Source organism: Lissotriton vulgaris, chromosome 1_1, assembly GCF_964263255.1.
Source record: "Lissotriton vulgaris chromosome 1_1, aLisVul1.2, whole genome shotgun sequence".
Classification (NCBI taxonomy): Eukaryota; Metazoa; Chordata; class Amphibia; order Caudata; family Salamandridae; genus Lissotriton; species Lissotriton vulgaris.
In genome coordinates, this window is record NC_141685.1 from 476,794,041 (window position 1) to 476,814,294 (window position 20,254).

A 20,254-nucleotide genomic window follows, 5' to 3' on the forward strand; every position below is an offset into this window, starting at 1 on the left:
GAGTAAAACGTGCGCCCTCAAACAAGAATTTCCATAATTGAAGCTAACCCTACCTCAAGCTACCAACTTGGTGTTATAAATAATTGTGTTCAGGCAAAATCAATTTTCTTGTCCTGATGATGATCCCGTGATACTTGAGCTGGGGATCGAAACGTCGACCTTAGAGTAATTCATACATGTACTTTTATGATACTATTTGGTGTGTGAATGACTCCAGGATACACTGCTAAATGTATATCTGATACCAGTGACCTGCTAGCTCACCTTGTTTGCCTGATAACTTCCCTCACTTACCTTTACCCCTTTGTCTTCTTCTCACTGCTTGGCACAGGACTGTGCCCCAGTATAACCCTCACTTCTTGGGTTATTTGTTGTATCTCTGTGATTACAAACTTATTGAATAATAAATATTCCTTGGCCGGCTGGTCAAGGAATCTTGAACTATATAGAATTCCATTGTGATCTATATATATATCAGTATTCCTTATTCTTGTATGCTCAGGACCACTTGTTGTTTTGAAAATACTTGCCGCCCATGGTCCCGAGTGATTAAATGGGTTCCCCTTGTCCTTCATGATGATATATATAGACTTTTTTCTTGAGTCTCTTCCCAGTGTCCCGAAAGCCCTGAGTGGGGCTCTGGGAGCGGTCCCGTGACCTGCTCCTCTTTGATCTGGACTGGGATCTCTGCGGAATCTCACTGGCAGGTGTCAACTACTGGGCTGCAAGGAGCTTCATAGCTCGCTCCGGAAAGGCCTTCGGAGTCATGGCCCGACAGACTGAGGACGACTTTGAGTTGTGGTTGCACGAGAGACACCAAGGACATACAAAATGTGGGTCAGTTACCCACATGGCGCAGTGACAGGTGCCACATGGTTTAAACCATGTCTTTCTAGAAGACATCCCTCACCACACCCAAAAAGTTTTGGAGTTGAAATTTTTTTTACAAAACCGCCAAAAAGCCTCAGTAGGGTAGCTCATCCCAGATCGGCGGTTGACTGTTGCAGAAAAAAAGGACCGACGTCTGCGCTCCTATAGGTGAACGCGACGTAATAACCAATGCAGTCATATGGAGCTGACTAGAGCCACCCAACGGCACACGCAAGGGGCACTGCTCACACAAAAGTTTTGTGATCCAGCCGGACACATGGTGAATTCAAAAGTAAGGAATCTCGGGCTAAAAGTCTGTATCAGATAATTACTACAAACAGCTCAAGGTTCAAGAATGAAAACTACTTCTATACCTAGTGTTCTGCTCCTTGGCAGTCTTGTTCACACTAAAAGAACAACTGCACTTGATCCTTTTCAATTAGATCAAGTGTGTGGTTGAGAAGGTAAAATAACATTTCCATGAGGTAGGATTTTAAATTTCTTACCTGTTTGAGTTTTTTCTTTTTCTCTTTTATAGATAATGTTTTGTCCTTAATAATGTTTTCTAACAGCTCCTCCATTGCCACCTGTGAGGTAGACCGTTTCTGTTCTTCAAACTCCTGGGCACTTATCTGTTTACAGAATGAATAGGTTGGGAGCATTGCACTCACTTCTGTAACTGGATGTGTGATCTAAAAAGCAAAACACTTTATTCAGGATGCTCTACCAGTTCGTAAAAATATATACACTTAAGTTCAATTGCATCTTAACACAAACCAATCATGGTATACCATAAAACTACCACAACCCTTCTCCTCTAAACCATTGTGTATGTACACGCAAGAGCAGAAGTACATCTCTGGCAGATGCACTGAGAGAGGGTATCCGTTCTACGATGAGAAGCCTTTAAATAGACAGATATAGAAAGAGCAAGAGAGACAGAAATGCTACACTTCCTTGAACTGTAACTTACCTTTAACTTTTTTTCCCTGTGAATTTAATGTTTTATTTTACGATGTACCGCATTTACTGGTTATGTACCCATTCCGTGCTTGTGTATGGGCTTTAACCAGGACAAGCCCCAACCAACACCATTCGACTGTGCGCAGAAAGGGTTGACAACAGGGACTGCCTACTCTTGCATCAAGCATAATTTAGCTAGCTGCCTAATTTCATACAGATTTATCCAATGGCACCAGAGTTAGTTAATGAAACTTTTATTGCGCCGTTATCTTTGTGCCCCCTTTGACTGATCTGCTGAAAATGTGATATAACAAACAGAAAGTTAAACATCTGCCAAACCATGTGTCTGCCACAGTTTAATGGATCTGCATGATATTTGGCAAAATTAATAGTAATCGAACATAGTTAACTACAACTCTCACCCTCACCATGAGCTCCTATACACCCCACATACTAGACATCACGAATACCATCTGCTGTGACATCATTGATAATATCAATTCAACATTTGGAATAAAATTATTGATGACAAAATTGCGAATGGCAGGGGTGCGAGTTACAGTTACGAGATAACTGGTGAATTTCAGTGGATTTGTAAGTTTAAAATGACATGTTTTAACTGACATTTTTGCTTAACTATAACGTCCCTTTAGCTTTTATTTTTTTCAGTGCATTTGTCAGTTTTTTTTTAATGCAAAGTAAGATCTCATCATACCCAACTATAACATTGACTTCTTTTCTCCAATATATATATATTTTTTAACATTACAAGGCCCCTGGGAACCCATCCCAGAGGACTGGCCCTTGTTTTAAGGGAAAGGAGAGTGCGCCCCTCCCCCCCTAACACCTCCCCCCGCTCCCCATACATGGCCCTGGGGACCGCATGCCCAAGGGCTTAGATTTAGTTGCCATGGGTGCTGTGGTCCTTCTTGGTACCTACAGCAATTAGTGGTTTAGGGGCCACAGGGGAAGCAGCAGTATGGGAGGAGTTGGCTGCATTTCTTTGTTCCCACCCATTCTTTCTGTGTTTAAACAAACTGAAGTTCTCCCTGACCGCGCTCTCTGGGAGGGAAACAGCAGTGTCTGGGGGGATGGGGTCCCTGGGACACTGCTGCCATCGGGCCAAGGGATTTCTGATCCTTTTGGCACTGGATGGCTCAAGTAGGAGTGGCCCCCATGCTTTCCTCCCCAAATTAAAAATGATTTGGCTCTGGGGATGGTGTTTCGGGGGCATTGAAAAGGCTGAGGGAGGGGGGCTGCACACCCTCCTCCCTATTATAAATATATCTGAAACTGGATTGGGGCTTGGAGGGGGGGCACTCACCATGCCTTGCTCAGCCTCACATATTAAATCAATCAAGGCATTTTTAATGATTGCATTTATTACATCCCTGAGATCTGAAATTACATAATTAATAACAGTGTAAGGCGGCAGTGTGAGTTAGTTATTTTAGGTAATTATAAGTGTTAAACTTCAGTTTTTTATTTAAAACATTAACTTTTCAATTACATTTTAACCAACTGTGTCACTTTTTTAGTGAATGGCTGGAATTCTCCTACTTTATCCCCTTCAAGTCCAAGCTGAAAAACGTTTTTAACAGTTTCAAAAACTATTAAACTGAATTACAAAAAAAAAAAGCAAAAACATTTCCTGGAGTAAAGTTCTACTTCCATGTCAAGTTTGGTTAAATTTAGTTAATTATTTTGATTCTTTAGCAGTGAGCAAATATTACAGTAGCAGTTAAAATTGTAAAAGTCAAGTTTTTGGTACCCCTATTTATACCCATGGATCTGCACGGAACTGGTCATGGCCAACCCAAATCAGATATATATTTTTAAAGTTTTTTGCATCTTTCTCTAACGGTGCTAACGTTTTTATGAAAGCACAATGGCTTTTCAATGGATAATCTGACCCTAGCATAAATAGATGGCTATCACCATTATGGAATAAATTATATTTATTCTTGAGAGGTAATATAAAATATATATGTATCAAAATAATTAAGAAAATATTATCAGCACGCCACACAACCTCAAAATCTGCTAATGATTTCTGAGAACAGTCTATTCAGTGCCAGCAATGATAAACTTTGCAGCTCATCAGACAAATTAAACTGGAGTGATTTGGGAAAACACTATGTACTACTAAAATCCCTAACATGATCTATAAAATGATACTACTGAAAAAGTCTCTTATCTTTGGTAACTATATGGTGGACACTATGGGCAGATTCCACTAACTTGGGTATAGAACCACCACGGACAAGATGTCAGAAGTTGAACAAAGTGCCACCTCAACACACGGACATCAGTTCCTCACCCTACCCTCCCGCCCCAAACACCCTTAGAAGTGGACATGACATGGACAGAAATGTTCCTGTATGGAACCAACTTTCGATCTGAAAAAACAAACAAAAAAACACAATAATAATTTTGTATGACCATGGCTGGGTGAATCGGTGAGGAATTTGCAAACAGATAGTGTCCAGTATCCACATGAAAGGTAATTTGATGAATGCTTCTACTAGCGGATTGCGGTCCTCTTGAATCAATCGCCAAGCAGAAGTTCTGTGAATCTAAGGAGATGATCAAACTACAGGAAGTCCTGCAGCACATATCTGACAAAATGGCCATCACTGAGTCTACGCTACACACAACAGGGTTAGACCCAAAATTCTCACTGGGACCTGGGTAATTATTGATATGGACAGAGGGGTCCCGGACTTTAGAGAGTGATTAATATACAGTAAAGAGCATAAAATGAAAAGAAATTTAGAAGAAACAAACAAATAAGGTTACAATGTTTTAATTCATTAAGTACCTATATCAACCACTTTATGGTTACGCAATTTTCCTTAAAGTTTTTTTTTGGATTTTTTTTTGTTTTTTAAAAGTTTTTTTTAAAGTTTTTTTTCTTAAAAGAAAATTGCGGGGGAACAAATCAGCCAACTCCTTCAATATAACAACTATATAAAGGTTAATCAGCTGATCCTAGTAAACAAGAGAAGTCTCAAATGAGCAAACAAATATCACCCAACTGTGCCCACAACAAAGCCTTGTTGGTTCGAGAAAAGCTATGCTCAATGTTCAGGACAGACAGTGGAGGCTCCGGAAGTTTGAATGCAGGAGCCGCCCCCTTGATGCAGCAGGATGTCCAACCAAAGTGAACACATAAGTAGGGGGTATATGAACAGGCAAAGCAGATCAGAGTGCCATAGGCACTGAAGGCAATCAAGTGCACTCAAGCTAATTTGTGCACCGTCTTCTGCAGCTTCCTCAGAAACTGGTGAATCAAACGAAGCAGAATTGTGTAGTGGAGAGGAGTCCCATTTGAGATCATGGAGGTCTCCCAGGGCTCCTTGAAGTGGAACTTTCAGGGCATTGAACAGCAGGCAATGCTTGTTCTCATGCATGACAAAAAGGTGTAACAGAGGAGAACACCTGAGGGCGAAGATGGACTACACACTTCTGGGAGAAGATGCCATTTTTGGTAGGTAGGTAGGTAAGTCATTGGTCAGTGCGCAAGGCTGAGCCCGTCACCACAGCCTAAAAGTGTCCAGTAACAAGGGACATGAGCCCATACCACACTTCTTGCTATACTATATTGCAGTTGGGTTATTTGTTAATACCTGAAATGACCCACAGAAGATGAAGGGCAGGCGTGCCTTAGGGGCCAGGTAGACTGAAAGATGTTTGAGCAGGTTGAAGCAAGCCTTTGCTCCAGGGCAGTTGGAAATATTCTCCCTTCCAGTACTTCGAGATGACCTCCCTACCTGAGGTAGGAAACTAATAGTTTCTTACCTGTCGGTGTAGTTTTGCAGCTCGAAGATCTTTCTGGATTCACTATGCTGTGCATATTCCGCTATCTGGTGGTTGGGTACGGAATGGTACTCTTTTTTACTCTTTTTTTTTGTAGCCCAGGTGGGCGTCGACGTCCCACCATTTGGTGTACCTTCGGTGACGTCGGCATGCTTCCGGCGGAAGCTCCCACCCTTGGGCGCCATCTTCGGATTCTTTTTTTCTCTTTTGTGTCCTTGTAGTGAATCCATGGCTATGTTTGTTAACCTTTCTTCAACTTAATTATTTTCACGTATCTTGTAAGCTTCAACTTGCTTTCTATTCCATGTGTTTCCACCTTCTTCTAGAGCCTCATGTTTCTGGCGGAGGCGGGTGGGTTCGCTAGTGAATCCAGAAAGATCTTCAAGCTGCAAAACTACACCGACAGGTAAGAAACTATTCGTTTTGCAGCATGAATCTTTCTGGATTCACTATGCGGTGCATAGATTTTGTAGCGGTTTAGTTACTTTCGTGGCGGCTGGGTGGAAGATGAGCGTTGGTTGTTGAATATATGTTGAAGCACTCTTTGTCCTACTTGTGCCTCCTTGTTCATCTGTACATCCACGCAATAGTGCTTAGTGAACGTGTGCACTGAAGCCCATGTTGCCGCCAGGCATATGTCCTGATTTGGTGTGTTGGCCAGAAAGGCAATTGTTGCTCCTTTCTTTCTGGTGGAGTGGGCCTATGCCCCTCCTGTTAGCACCAGGCCCGCTTCCTTGTGGCAGAATTGTATAGTTTGTGCGATCCATCGAGCTATGGTGTTCTTAGTCACTGGTCTACCCAGGTAACTGTTTGCGAAGGATATGAAGAACTGTTTAGTCTTCCTGTGTTCCTTCGTCCTTTCAATGTAGTGCATTACGTCGTAGGTGTTGGCACCGTCACCGTGATCCCTAGCTTAGTCGCACCCCTCAAAAGTACTTCCTGGAAGGAGACTATCGTCAACGGGCAACACCCTCGTCCCTGGAGACTCCGACAGCGTCGGTGAATAATCCCTGGTGGAAGAGCCTATGCGGGATCTGGATCTGCGCCTCCTGTGGCGTCGTCTAGATCGAGATGACGACCGGCCACGGCTCCGCAATGTCCCTCTCTGGCCGGAGCGGGATCTTCTCGGCCGATCCGCAGGCCTCACAGGAGCAGGCGATGTCGGCCTAGCCGGGACCCTCGGCTGAGGGGTCCCTGTTGGAAAACGAGGCAGCATCTGTGAGGCCTGCACAAATAAAATGACACATTTGTCCTTCACTGGGAACCAAAACACCCTAGGGCAGCGCCTGACTCTCAGAGGGTAGCGTTGCAGAGCAGTCTGAGGCTTACTCAAGGTAGGTGGTGTGGGCTAGTAATCGCCATTTGCAGGTGCGCAAAAATAACACTCAATAATTGATTGTCCAGTCTGTACTTTGCTTTATAAAAGTAAGAGTACATTTATTAAACACACACACCACTCAATACTATACACCAGTTTACAAATATACATAAGCTGTTGGAATTACTTTGTGACATTGCATAACATCTCCACCCCTCCCGCAAGGGGGGGGGGGTGTGTGGGGGGGGGGGCGGGGTCTAGTACCACCACTCCCATGTATGCACATCATCTTGCCCCAATGCAATTAGTTGAACCTATCCTGGAGCGAGGGCCCTGCGCACTGGCACCATCCCAGTGGCGTCCCCCTCCTATTACCTCAACAAGCATTAAACCGGGATACACCTGCCTTGGTGACACATGACCCCGACCAAGCATCTCCTACTGACCCTAAAGTATACCCCTCTACATCAGGGCTAACAGTCTGGGGTCTTCAACTAAGCGCAGCAGCAAGACTACATGTTTACGCACACTTTAGAATGACAGTACTCAGCACATTTGGATATCATTAAAAATGCATTGCAATTGCAGCCCCTAAAGGCATCACAGATGATCACAGGATTAAGTTGTAAATACCGCCAGACACCCTAGCAGGAGTGTCTAGCCACTTAAATCCACTTTGCTTGTGACATCACCTTACACCAGTACTTCACATTGAACATCAGTCCCACTAAAAGAAATAACCATTAATAAATGCATTTCAGTGCAATTACACCATTTCACCTCCAGGGGATGCCCTTCGAGGCATCTTCAACTCAGCCCTTCTATCTTTGATGCACTTCTCAATGAACCCCCAGCTGTGGAACAAAAGTTCCAGCCTAGGAGGTGATGCAATCTTCGCTGAGAGTTGAGGGGTTATTCTTTTTAAATCCTCAAGAAACTTAGGGTGGGACTAAGCTTTGTGCTGGGGGCGAGACTGCGCTGCTCCAGCAGCTCCCCCAGCACTTTCACACTCAAGGGTGACCCCTCTCCTATGGGGCCATCAAAACGCCAAAAACAATCCATTACTCATGCCTTGCAAGGCATCATGGGGCGCTTCAAGCTCCTGCTGCTTTCTGGTGCCTTGGTGGGTGGCCCGGTCCCACCCGGACCTCTGGGTAAGGGAATGCGACGCGGGGAGCCCACACCCGACCGCTCCGCGCTTTGGTCGGGGGCCCGGTCCCACCCGGCCCCCTGGCTCCTCCTTCCTTGTCCGGGGCCCGGTCCCACCCGGGACCCCCGCAGGCTCTCCACGTTGGATGGCAGTCCCCGGGACCTGACCCCACCCCAGGGGCCTTTCCTGGACCAGCGGCGGAGCCTCACACGCTTCTCCGTCAGGGGGCCACAGGTCCAAGGTCTCTCACCTTCTGGGGGCCATATCTCAGCCCCTGGAGGTCCGATCTGCCCCATTTTTGCATCTTCTTGCTCCTGGCGGCTCCCCCCAGCCACTGGGAGCACTCTCCTTCCCTCTCCGGGCCTCCAAGAGGGTGCACTCTGCAGGGAGCGGTCTGCACTGGCTCCCTGCACCAGCCTTTCGCCCGGCTCTCCTCCCGCGCCGCTCCCTGCAGAGCGGCGCAGGAGGTCCCTGCTTCTGCGCACCGGTCCTGGGCGCTTCTTCTGGTGCTGTTAGGGGCCTGGGTGACAGTCAGGGGGTCTCTCCTTCCAACTGCCCATTGCCAGGCTCCAGCACCTTCCACTTCAGCAGACCACACCCCAGAGAGAGCTTTTCTTCCTGTGCAAGTACTTTTTAAAAGTTGAGTAGGGGGCTGGCAGAAAGTCTCTGTGGGTCCTATCAAACAGCGACATCACTTCCCTGACCCTGCTCCCTCCTTGTTCAGCCTCTGGGTTTATTCAAAATGGAGTCGTCCAGTGTCTCTGGCCACATGGCCTCTGAAACCCAACTCTTTCCTTCTTGGTGCAGCCTGGTGCCTGGCACCCACTGACAGCTGCTAATGAATGAGCCTGTAGCCCCACCCATCTTCTTCTTTGTGGAGAGGAGGCCCTAGCTTGTGGAAGAAAGGTTATCAATCCATCCAGCTGAGGTCAACCCTCAGCCTGGGTCTGGTCATGGCTGGCTCAGAGAAATAGGACAGTTCTGTATGACCCAAAAGCAGTACATATGACTTTGGACTCTGCAGAATACTTATTTTCACCTACTCTACAATGGACTTTAGTGCGTGTCTGGAATCTGTAGGCTTTGTGGAAGTCATTTTAGCCATGGGCCCCACATCCCCATAGGGGAATAATGAAGTGAAAACACAGTAAAACACACTGACTTTCCCTGGCATGATCCTTCCCAGGGTATAAAGCCTATTTCATGTCACCACCCAAATCTGCGTAAGTCCTGCCACACCATTCACTCTGTAGCTGCTCCTGGACTGCGCACGCTAGGAATCTCCTCGGCGCAGCTCCTACACGTGTGCACATGCATGTACACCTGTGTCTTCATGTAACCAGCACAGTGTCCCATACTCCAGCTGCTGCGCAGCGGCCTAGTCAAGCCAGGCGGACACCAGTAAAATCTCCATGCAGTCTCCTTCATTATGAGTTCACTGTGGATGAGTCTCAGATTAGGAGGCTCCCCCACAGTAAAAGCTCAACAATTAGGTGCTCAAAAAGCGAAAAATCCAGGTGGCCCATAGTGTCCGAACCACCTTCTAACAGTCCCCTTAAGAGGCGTTGGATAGCGTGGCAACGAGGCCGTCCTGGGTGGAGGCACAGGTGGAGGAACGGAGGGAAGAGGCGGTGGTAGGAGCTGAGGCGGCGGTGACTGACGAGGAGCCGGCCCACGAGGCGGTGGTGGTGGCGGTGGAGGGTTCCGCGGAGGCGGACCCTTCGGCAAAGGAGGAGGGGTAGGCGTCCTAGGTTTAGTAGGCGCATACACCACTGAGTACACCGAGCCCGGTGACTGTCTTTTTCCTTGGCGATGATGGCGAACCAATCAGCAACCTCGTAGCGTCAGGACTCCTCCTGCGCTTCCTTGGCATCAAAGAACGCCTCCTCGACGTCGAGGAATGTCTTCGACCTCGACCGGTAGCGCCTCCTAGACGTCGACCGGTAGCGCCTCCTAGACGTCGACCGGTAGCGCCTCCTAGACGTCGACCGGTAGCGCCTCCTAGACGTCGACCGGTAGCGCCTCCTAGACGTCGACGGCGAACGCCTCCTCGACGGCGAACGCCTCCTCGACGGCGAACGCTTCCTCGACGGCGAACGCTTCCTCGATGGCGAACGCTTCCTCGACTGCGAGGATCCCCTCAACGCCGATCATCTCCTCTTCGCCGACGGCGAACAACGGTATCGCCTTGACGCCGGGCCTTTTCTCGACGTCGATGACTCGACGATGACGTCGACGACGATGCTGTCGGCTGTGGTCTGTTCAGCTCCCTCAACGCCGAACGTTGACGCTGCTTCTTCCCAGAGTCCTGGGGAGATGGGGAACAGACCGTTGTCATCCCCCTCAACGCCGCAGTTGACGCAATCGATGCTGGCGGAGTATGGGGACGATTGCTGGACTTCCTGCCCCTGGGGAGCCCCCGAGAGGCCTCTGCATGGGCATATGAAGCATGCCCTGACCCACCTTGTGCCTTCTGACGTCTTTCCTCGAGGCCTTGGAGCCTGATCTTCATCCTCTCTCTCAGGGTCCTGGCAGAGAGGGTTTTGCAGATTTCACACTCCTCTGGGATGTGAGAAGAGGGGAGGCAGACTATGCACACTCCATGTGGGTCGGATTTGGCCTTTTTCCTATCACACTCTGGGCAATTGTCAAATAAGCCAGGCATTTTGACAATAAAGTGAAGAAAAAAGGCTTAGTACTTAACAACAAGCACTACACACAAGAAAAAGTGAAAATAAATCACCAAATAAACCCATGAAAGGGAGAGCTCAAAGCTCCAGGGTCCTGCTAGCAGGAGCCGGAAAAAAGAACTGAAAGTAAAAAGGGACCTGCTGTGCATTCTGGGATACTGAGAGAGTTCTGGAAAGTTTTCCTAAAGGCACAGTATCCTATTTGAGCCACATAATGGCAGCCTATGGGGCTTGTCTGTGAATACCTTCCTCTCTATCATTCCAGAGGCTTTTGCTGGCAGAGGCAAGTTTTCACTGTGAGGAAACTGGGCAAGCTGTGCTGTTTGTGTGGTTATTTTGGTGGAATTTTTTGTTGAAGTACTGGACAGTGTAGCCTGTGGATAAAGGCTGCATTATCTGTCTTTAAATCCTCTCTTAAGTGTCTTTGCAGTTTTGACAACAAGAGATTATTTTTGATTGCTCCGGGGTCCACGCACATAGGCGGGACTATTCACTAGATTATGACTATACACAGAGATCCCCTACAACAGAACCGCATGCACAAAGTAGTAAATATTTGGAGCGGGGGAGAAAAGTAAGAGAGAAATACAGAAAAATACGGAAATTATGTTCTTAAGGCTCCATTGTAATGGCACTGAAGATTCAGGAGGGAATTTAATTGGTTACCAACAGGACATTTTGGGTTGATGGGGGAAGAACAGTATTCATACTCTTAGGTCATTCTAAGAAAAGTAATGCCATACACAGTAGTGACAGAGTCAAGAATAGCGAGGTTCCTTAGGATAACATGGATGAAGTAAAATGAATTACTCCCTAAGAATTCACACAAACAAAATAGGTCATTTACAAGTAATTTACAGAAAGCCTAAGCCAACTGACAGTAAAGAATAAGTTACTTACCTTCGGTAACGATATATCTGTAAGAAACATTAGCTAGTTAGATTCCTTACCTTAGCATATCCCCAGGCGTCAGGCTGGATCCGGAAAGTTTTGAGTAGCAGTACCCCTGCGCATCGGTAGGCGTCGTCTGCCGCTCCGCGTCCGTCGTCGTTGGCGCCGAGATGACGTCAGAGTACTTAGACGCCGCCCTCGCGCGCTGACCTCAGTTCCTATACACAGCTTTTCCGGGCCAGAAACGCAGAGCCATGATATAAACCGACACTGGTGCCATGAAACTAGGGCCCTCAAAGGGATGAATCTTAACCCTAGATATCGGTTCGCAGAACAGGGAGGATGGGTGGGGCGGTAAGGAATCTAATATTTCTTACAGATATATTGTTACTGAAGGTAAGTAACTTGTTCATCTGAAAGAAACACGTTAGTTAGATTCCTTACCTTAGAATAGATACTCCTGCAATACCAACTCCGGTGGTGGGTCTGCGAACCAAGATCACACAAGAAAGTGCTGGAGAACGGAACGGCCAAAGAAGCCATCTCTCCGGACTTGGCTGTCCAGGCAGTAGTGCCTAGCAAACGTGTGCAGCGAGGCCCATATAGCTGCCTGACAGATGTCCTGCAAGGGGACTCCCCGACCCAGGGCAGTAGTAGCCACCGTGGCCCGAGTGGAATGGGCCCTCAGCCCAACAGGAGGCTCCTTCTTAGCCAAAGAATAGCATACCTTGATGCACAACATGACCCACCGAAAGATGGTCCACTTGTGCACCCCCGTCCCTTCTTAGCGCCCACGTACCCAACAAAGAGCTGGTCGTCCACCCGGAACTGGCGTGTGCGATCCAGATAGAATGAGAGCGCACGTATTGGGTCCAGATGGTGGAGCCTCCCTTCCTCTTTAGAGGGATGCAGAGGCGGAAAGAAGGTGGGCAAGGTGATGCACTGCCCGATATGGAAGGCTGCGACGACCTCGGGCAGGAAAGAGGTACTCGTTCTCAAGACAACTTTGTCCGGATGGACCGAAAGGAAAGGAGGTTTGGAAGATAGAGCTTGGAGCTCACTCACTCTCCTGGCAGAGGTGATGGCAACCAGGAATGCAGTCTTAAGAGTGAGACGACGAAGAGGGCAATTGCGAAGTGGCTCGAAAGGAGCGCACATCAAATAAGAACAAGGTTCAAGTCCCACTGAGGCATCACAAAAGGAACAGGAGGAAACATGTGGATGATGCCCTTCAAGAATCTATTTACAACAGGGGATTTGAAAAGAGAAGGCTGATCAGGTAGCCTTAAGAAGGCTGAAATGGCAGAGAGGTAGCCCTTGATAGTGCCCAGAGCAGAGCCCTGCTGGGCAAGAGAAAGAAGAAAGAGGAGAACCTCTGAAAGAGGGCAGAAAGGGGATCCACAGCCTTTGCTGTGCACCATGCTACAAATTTATTCCACCTGCAGGCGTATACCGATTTTGTGGAGGGACGCCTGGCTGCCAGAATCACATCACAGACTTCAGGAGGCAAGTCAAAGGGGCTCGACTGTTGCAGCTAAATCTCCACGCATGGAGGTGGAGGCTAGAAAGGTTCGGGTGGAGGACCACGACCCCACCCCGCTCTGTTTGTTGGAGTACCACATGGCGGTGGTGTGGTCCGTGAACACCTGCACTACACTCCCCCTGGCAGAGGGGAGGAATGCTTTCAGTTCAAGCCGGATCGCCCGCAGCTCCAAAAGGTTGATGTGGAGCCGGGCCTCTGATCTCCGCCTCTCCCATTGGCCCCCCAGCTCAGGAGGGACACATCTGTCACGACTACGTGCTCAAGTTGGAGTAGGGAGAGCGATCTGCCGCTGACCCAATCGTGGTCAGTGAGCCACCACTGCAACTGTCTCGCAGTGCCCTTCGAGATCAGGACGTGGTCAGACAGGTTACCCTGATGCTGGGCCCACTGAAACTTCAGGTCCAACTGCAGAGCCCACATCCGCCACCGGGCGTGATGCACCAGAAGGATGTAGGAGGCCATCAGCCCCAGAAGCCGCAGCGTCAACCTGACCGAGACCCGGGATAAAGGCTGAAAGATCCCGAACCCTGCTGTTCGGGAGGATAAATCTGAAGCCGCGCCAAGTCCAGAGCCGCTCCGATGAAGAGGAGCGTCTGAGAGGGACACAGGTGTGACTTTGGCACATTGAGGCATAACGGAAGCAAGGTCCTGAGGTCGGCCGTAGTCTGGAGGTGGCTGACTACTGTCTGGGGCGAGCCTGGGGCGAGCCCGCCTTCAACAACCAATCGTCGAGATGGGGGTCTTCCCCTAATCTGCGCAGATGAGCTGCGACCACCGCCACCACTTTCGCGAACACCCGAAACTGAAAGTGCTCGTGGCCTATCGTGAACCGCAGGTAGCGCCGGTGGGCCGGCAGGACAGGAATGTGAAAATAAGCGTCCTGCAAGTCCAACGCTACCATCCAGTCTCCAGGGTCTAGGGCAGCTAAGACCTGAGCCAAAGTCAGCATCTTAAACTTCTCCTTCAGGGGGAAGCCGTTGATGTTCCGGAGGTCCAAGATAGGGCGTAGGCCCCCTTTGCCCTTCTTGGGAACCAGAAAGTAGTGGGAATAGCAACCACACCCTACTTCTGGCCCAGGTACACGCTTGATGGACCCCTTGGCCAAGAGGGCCGTTACTTCCTCTTGCAGAAGTTGCAAGTGATCCCCCGACACGCGGTGGTACTGCGGTGGCATCTCGCCCCTCCGCTAGGGCCTGGGCGAGCTTCACCCGGGCAAGCTGGCAGCACGTCCGCGACCGTGTCCCACAAAGAGTGGGTATAACGGCCCAAAAGGCAAGCAGTGTTGACCGACCGCAACCCCAAACAGAGAGGAGAAGATCATCTTCCTGAACGGTTCATACCTTTTGGATTCCCGATCAGGAGGAGCTGTCGGGAATGCGGTCTGGGAATTAGAGGCCTAGATAACCAGACTCTCGGGCCGGGGTGGGTAGACAGGAAGCAAGAGTCGCCCGTTCCTATCTACAGGGGGACCTGTAGAGGGCCTGAACCAAGTGCCCACCAGAATGTCAGTAAGGGCCTCACTGAACGGCAGTAGAGGATCTGAAGAGCTTGCCTGCGGTTTGAGGACCTCAGTGAGGAGGTTAGTCCTCAAAGCCGCGACGGGGAGCTCAAGACCCATGGCCTTGGCTGCTCTCGTCAACACCACACTGTAGGCAGCCCCCTCCTCCGTAGCCACGGTAGGAGGGGAGACAAATTCAATGTCGGGCGAAGTGTCCAAACCACTGGCCTCCCCTACCTCACTTGCCCAGTCCTGAAATGACTGGCACTGCCGTGCTGGAGGGTCCTCTGACCCCCTCCCAAGTCACCCTCGTCCTCCATCTCCTGGTAGTGTACAAAGGATGGGGCCGGATAATAGAAGAATTGCTCCTCTCTCGGCGTTGAATGCAGCGTCGAGCGACGCCGTTCCGATGCCGGATCGAGGGGGGGGGGGAGAAATCGGGGACGACGTCGTCCGGGGATGGCACCTGGGACGACACCCTGGGTGCCGGCGGAGGGGTCGCGAGGTCGACCAGCGGCGACCTGGATCCAGACCAGCGGGGCCCTGCGGTGTCGGATCTAGAGTCGTCGACGGCACCGGGGTTCAAGCACCCGACGGCGCCAGGGCTGAAGCACCTGGATCGCTTGGGGCCCGACGGCACCACAGCGGGACCAGACTGAGGAGAGAGCGACCTCATGGTCATGAGGAAGGCATCTGTCTCCTCCGGCGTCGCGTTCAGCCCAGGGACCAGCGGGTACGGAGCTGGCAGCGGCGCCTGCCGCGTGGGCGGTGTCGCCCGAACTCCCGGCCGCATCACGTGAGCGTCGTGGGGTGTCGGAAGAGCGATGTCGTCTCTTCGACTTCTTGTGCCTCTTAACTGAGAACTTGGAGCCCGACGAATGGTGTCGACTCGCGAGCTTCGATGACTGTGGCCCCGCGACAGGTCCTTCGACCTCCTCCTCGGCCTGGACCGGCAACGACTGAGTCGACTGCCGGGGCTCGAGGCGCTTACGGGACCGCTCCCGCCTAGCCTTCGACGTCAAGGCCCAGAGGCAGTCGGTGCACGACTTGTCATCATTGTCGGCCCCAAGGCAATACAGGCACCGGCAATGGGGGTCGGTAACCGACATCAGTCGGTTGCAATCGGCACAGAGCTTGAACCCGGGCATCCCTACCGGCACCAATAGTCTTACAACTCGAAAACATGATCAAAAAGATCGAAAAAGTTAGTCAAAAAGGGACTGAGGAGTACTGCTTTTTCCGAATCTGCACTTGCTGGCGCAGAAAAAAGAAGAGCTGACGTCAGCGCGCGAGAGCGGCGGCTAAGTACTCAGACGACGTCATCCTGGTGGCAACGACGCCGACGACAGAGCCGCAGATGACGCGCAGGGGTACTGCTACGCAAAACTTTCTGGATCCAGCCTGACGCCTGGGGATATTCTAAGGTAAGGAATCTAACTAACGTGTTTCTTTCAGATTGTACCCATTATGTCTCTCTTAAATAAGACAGAAATATAGAAGCCTAGAGCAAATAATTAATTTTAACTACAAGTAATTCTTTATCAGACAATAGGTTCTATTTATTCAGATATTGTCAAGTTGGGTAAGATTAATTTACAGAGCATCGACACATTTTACAATGGTTGCACTTACCGGGATCTTTTTAAGGTAATCTACATGATGCTGTACTGCAATCTGTAAATACACTGGTACTTGAAGAATTTCTTGATGGTGGTCCATTAGAAAGGAAACTAACCTTGTGGCAAGGAGTTCATCGAGGTCTACTTCCTCTGCACAGCAAAGTACACATCGAGAAAAGGTCTGCACCATCTATAAAAGTATATAATATGATGAAAGCCTTTATAAATGATATCAATTTTTTTTTAAGTTACAAAAATAGTAACACCACGATGTGCAGATACAATAGATATATATATATATTTTAGGTTGGACAGATTTTCAGCATTAATTGAAAAAAAAATAACCTTTAGGCAAATCTTTGGTATCTTTCGTAAATATAAAAGCATTTTACCACCACACTGAGAATACACACATTTTCCACCTTTACTAACAAGCAGCACAGCTGCACAAATTGACCTATATTCTAAAGGAAACTCGCTCAAGAAGGTTCTTTGCTGTACAGCCATTAAGAATAAGCCTACAAGACCTTCTTACCAAAATCCAACTTCGATATTTTATCCAATAGCCATCTTTCAGAATCAGTCACTGCAGAGTACCTTTAAGTTACGTTGTGAGACGTGAAAAGGGAATAGTTTTTCACCTGAAGGAATTTTACAGCACTAATTGGCCACTGCTGCATTTGAGCGACAACAGATTTACTTTGTGAACATATAAATATTCCTGTGTGATCACTCGGTTTATCTCTTGGAGAAGTGTATTTGAAAGGGGCGCTCTGGTGTACTACTCTTGTTGAACACTTTGTTTATCAACCTGGAGCTGGTTTGTTAGCAAGCTTTTTACAAAATTTAATGAAGTCACAATCCATCAGGTATATTCAATAGATCATACCACAGTATAGATGTTGCTCTAACGGACGACAGCAATAATTATAATTTATTTATTTATTTTGAAGCTTGTAAAGCGCACGATACCCCCAACCGGGGTGTCCCGGCGTTTCCTATTACAAACGTGGACAGGCTATTGCAACTGACACAGCAGCTCAAACAGAACTATAGTACATTAAACATGCAAGACTTTTTTTAAGACCTCAGTTTCTTCCTCTTTTTGTTGCTACCCATGCACAGATAATCACTACGCAAGAGAGATGTGAAGTTTATATGTCTAGTATGACAAACTTTTTTCTGGTTAAAATATTCACACTTTGGGTCCATTTGGAAAAATGAATAAGCAAAAATGATTTATATGTTGGCAAAATTGTGGGTTGAATGTCTTATTTTCAAGTTTTGTTTAAATTGTATAGAGGTACAGTGTCTTTACTTACAAGTGCTTTGCAGGAACACTAAGCATTCTTTGTTTTTTTGCAGCCTTTAAATTTGGCGACCTTTGCGGAGGGCACTTGGTGTATGAACAATCTAGTTTGGGCAATAGCTTTGACCGTACGCGCCTTTGAAAATAAATCAGTGTTACGAATGCGACGCAGGCTTGCACTGTGCGATCGCTTGCGTTGGTGACAGGTTTCGCTTCCTGGCTCAGCGGATGTATGCATAGGGATGGGAGTGTGGGAGCAATCTTGTAAAGTTGGGAAGACTCTCACTGACGATTCGAGAGGTCTTTGTTCTTTTTTCTTGTACTGCTTTTATTCATTTTCTTGTCTACAGATATGAACATTTCTGCACAGGGAACGTGTTTCACCCACAATTCGGGCTTCTTCAGGCTGTAGACAAGAAAATAAACTAAAGAAGTACAAGATAAAAAGAACAAAGACCTCTCGAATCGTCTTGATGTTATCAATTACAGCACTGACTGTGTTAATTGTTTGAACTCAAGAGATGCCTCTGTTTCTGTTTATACATTGATTAATGAAAGGTTAATTGATTAATTAAAGGTCTGCATTCAGAGGTGGGCAATTTGTTAATATTAAGTGCCTAAACTGGTGGTCTAAAATAGGAAACACAGGTAGTGGTGTGGCAATAAGTGTCCCATGCTGCCATTGCCTGCTCAGTCCAAGATTCTCACTGAGTAATGAAAGGGTTAGATCTTTAGTAATTTGGGGCCAAATAGTTACCAATAAACAAGCTTTTCTGACAAACACTTCTTTCACAGAGAATTGATCAGATTCAGACTAATCATTTAAGGAAACAATATTTCTATGGAGAATAAGTAAATGAGGAGAAACGTCAAACTATGGTATGTGTATTTAGCAGAGAATTGGGCAAAAGGATAGAGAACTCTGGAAAGAAGAATTCCTACAAACAGACCAACGACAATAGATATTGGCAAGCATTTTAACGAAGCGAGAGTTATTGGACAACAGGAGAATCAGAGGTGCAGGGTCACCATGTAAAACCAGGTGGCTACACATAAAAGGCATGTGAATCAGAGAAAGTCTGCAGTATGTAAATTGAAGAGCTTTAACAGTTTAATTAAGGATAATAATAAGGACGAATGAAACTGAGGAAAAAGCTACATATGCCCAGAAAAGAGCCACAAAGTGGTGCATGTGAGCACTTCACAAACAGTGGAGATGTTGAACTGAGCTTTTCAGATATTGATTCTGGATGAGGGCGTCGGGGTGGGTGAGGAAGAGGCATTGGGGTTCGGAAAGTAGTAAACTAGATGAAACGAGAAAAGGGTATAAGGATAAATGATTTAACATGTGGTTGTCACATGTTTGATTCATCATTAATTCAACATTCCTTTTCGCCTCAGTGAGTAAGGTCACATCATGTAGCTCAATAGGTTGAGCTTTGGATTACAAAGAAATACCCAACAAAGAACACTTGGGAAATGAAACTGTCCAAGCACTACCTTAGCTACAAGCTATTGTTCATCCTATAGTTTGATTCGAAGACTATAGCCTTTCAAAATAATTTTGGTATGGATACTAGAAAGGGCCCAGATAAGGGACTAAAAGTATGTCAGGATAGACTCCTAGATATATATGGCCCACTGACAAAAAATTTGGATATGGCTGAAGAGCCTTCTTTAGTCAATGCATGTTTGGATGTTGGTGAACTGCACAAACGGGTGAAAAGAGCAGAGTGTCTCTTAGATAAAGAAAACTCAGCATTATGTATGGAAAGACAGAACTGTATTTTGTCCCCAAGATGGCAGAATTGGCTAATAAATATGGGGGATCTGTATGTGATAGCATTTTGTTTGGTGAAGAACCTGTGACAGATATGTCCCGGTACGTGGGCACAATAAATTAAATCCAAAAGGTTCAAAGGAACATTAAAAAGGTATTCAGAGACTAAATGTTGGGTGGGAGCAGTAGAATGCAGGGCAGATTGACTTGCCATGGCCAAAGTATCACGTGTTTCCGCAGGGATTTTGAGCCTTTAGGACAACAAAGTTTTTTTTGGTTTCTTCCCATGGTGGTAGAGAAATGGGGCAAGTTTTACCAGCGGAAAAGGAAGAGGTAAATGAAGCTAAGAAATGTTAAACAAAGACTATTTATTTACGCCTTTCAAGTTGTGCACCAGACAAGCCCAGCTTGTAGAAAGATGAAAGGAGATAAGGGATTTGTGGGTTTTGGTAATGGGATACAGAAAAGAGTTTATGAACCACCAGGTTCAGGTTTGAGATCCAAGAGTTCTGAAATTCAGCACAAAGAAGGAAATAATTATGGATCAAGCGATAGAAGCATTGTTTCAGAAAGGAGCAATATATTTAGTGACTAATTCTCCAAAAACTTAGGTATGAAATATTTAAAAAGGACAAAGGGATGGGACCAGCATAAATCTAAGATTTAAACAACTGGGTAGTACATAGATGTTTCAAGATAAGAGAAGCCACTTGTTGAGGGATGTTTGACGGTTTGTTGACATGACTGGTTTTGAAAAACACTTACCAGACAGTAGCCATTTCTTAAGCACAAAAGATTTCCCAA

At 47.3% G+C, this 20,254-nt stretch overlaps 1 protein-coding gene across 1 annotated transcript in view; it reads right to left on the reverse strand.

Moving 5' to 3' along the window:
* The window catches only part of DEPDC1 (DEP domain containing 1), a 319,914-nt gene that overhangs the window by 44,311 nt on the left and 255,349 nt on the right, over positions 1–20,254 (reverse strand). Inside the window, exons 10-11 of the mRNA XM_086953850.1 lie at positions 16,375–16,551; positions 1,377–1,562 (exon numbers count right to left, since the gene is read on the reverse strand). Coding sequence (XP_086809976.1) covers positions 1,377–1,562; positions 16,375–16,551 — 363 coding nt within the window. The remainder of the gene's footprint in view (positions 1–1,376; positions 1,563–16,374; positions 16,552–20,254) is intronic.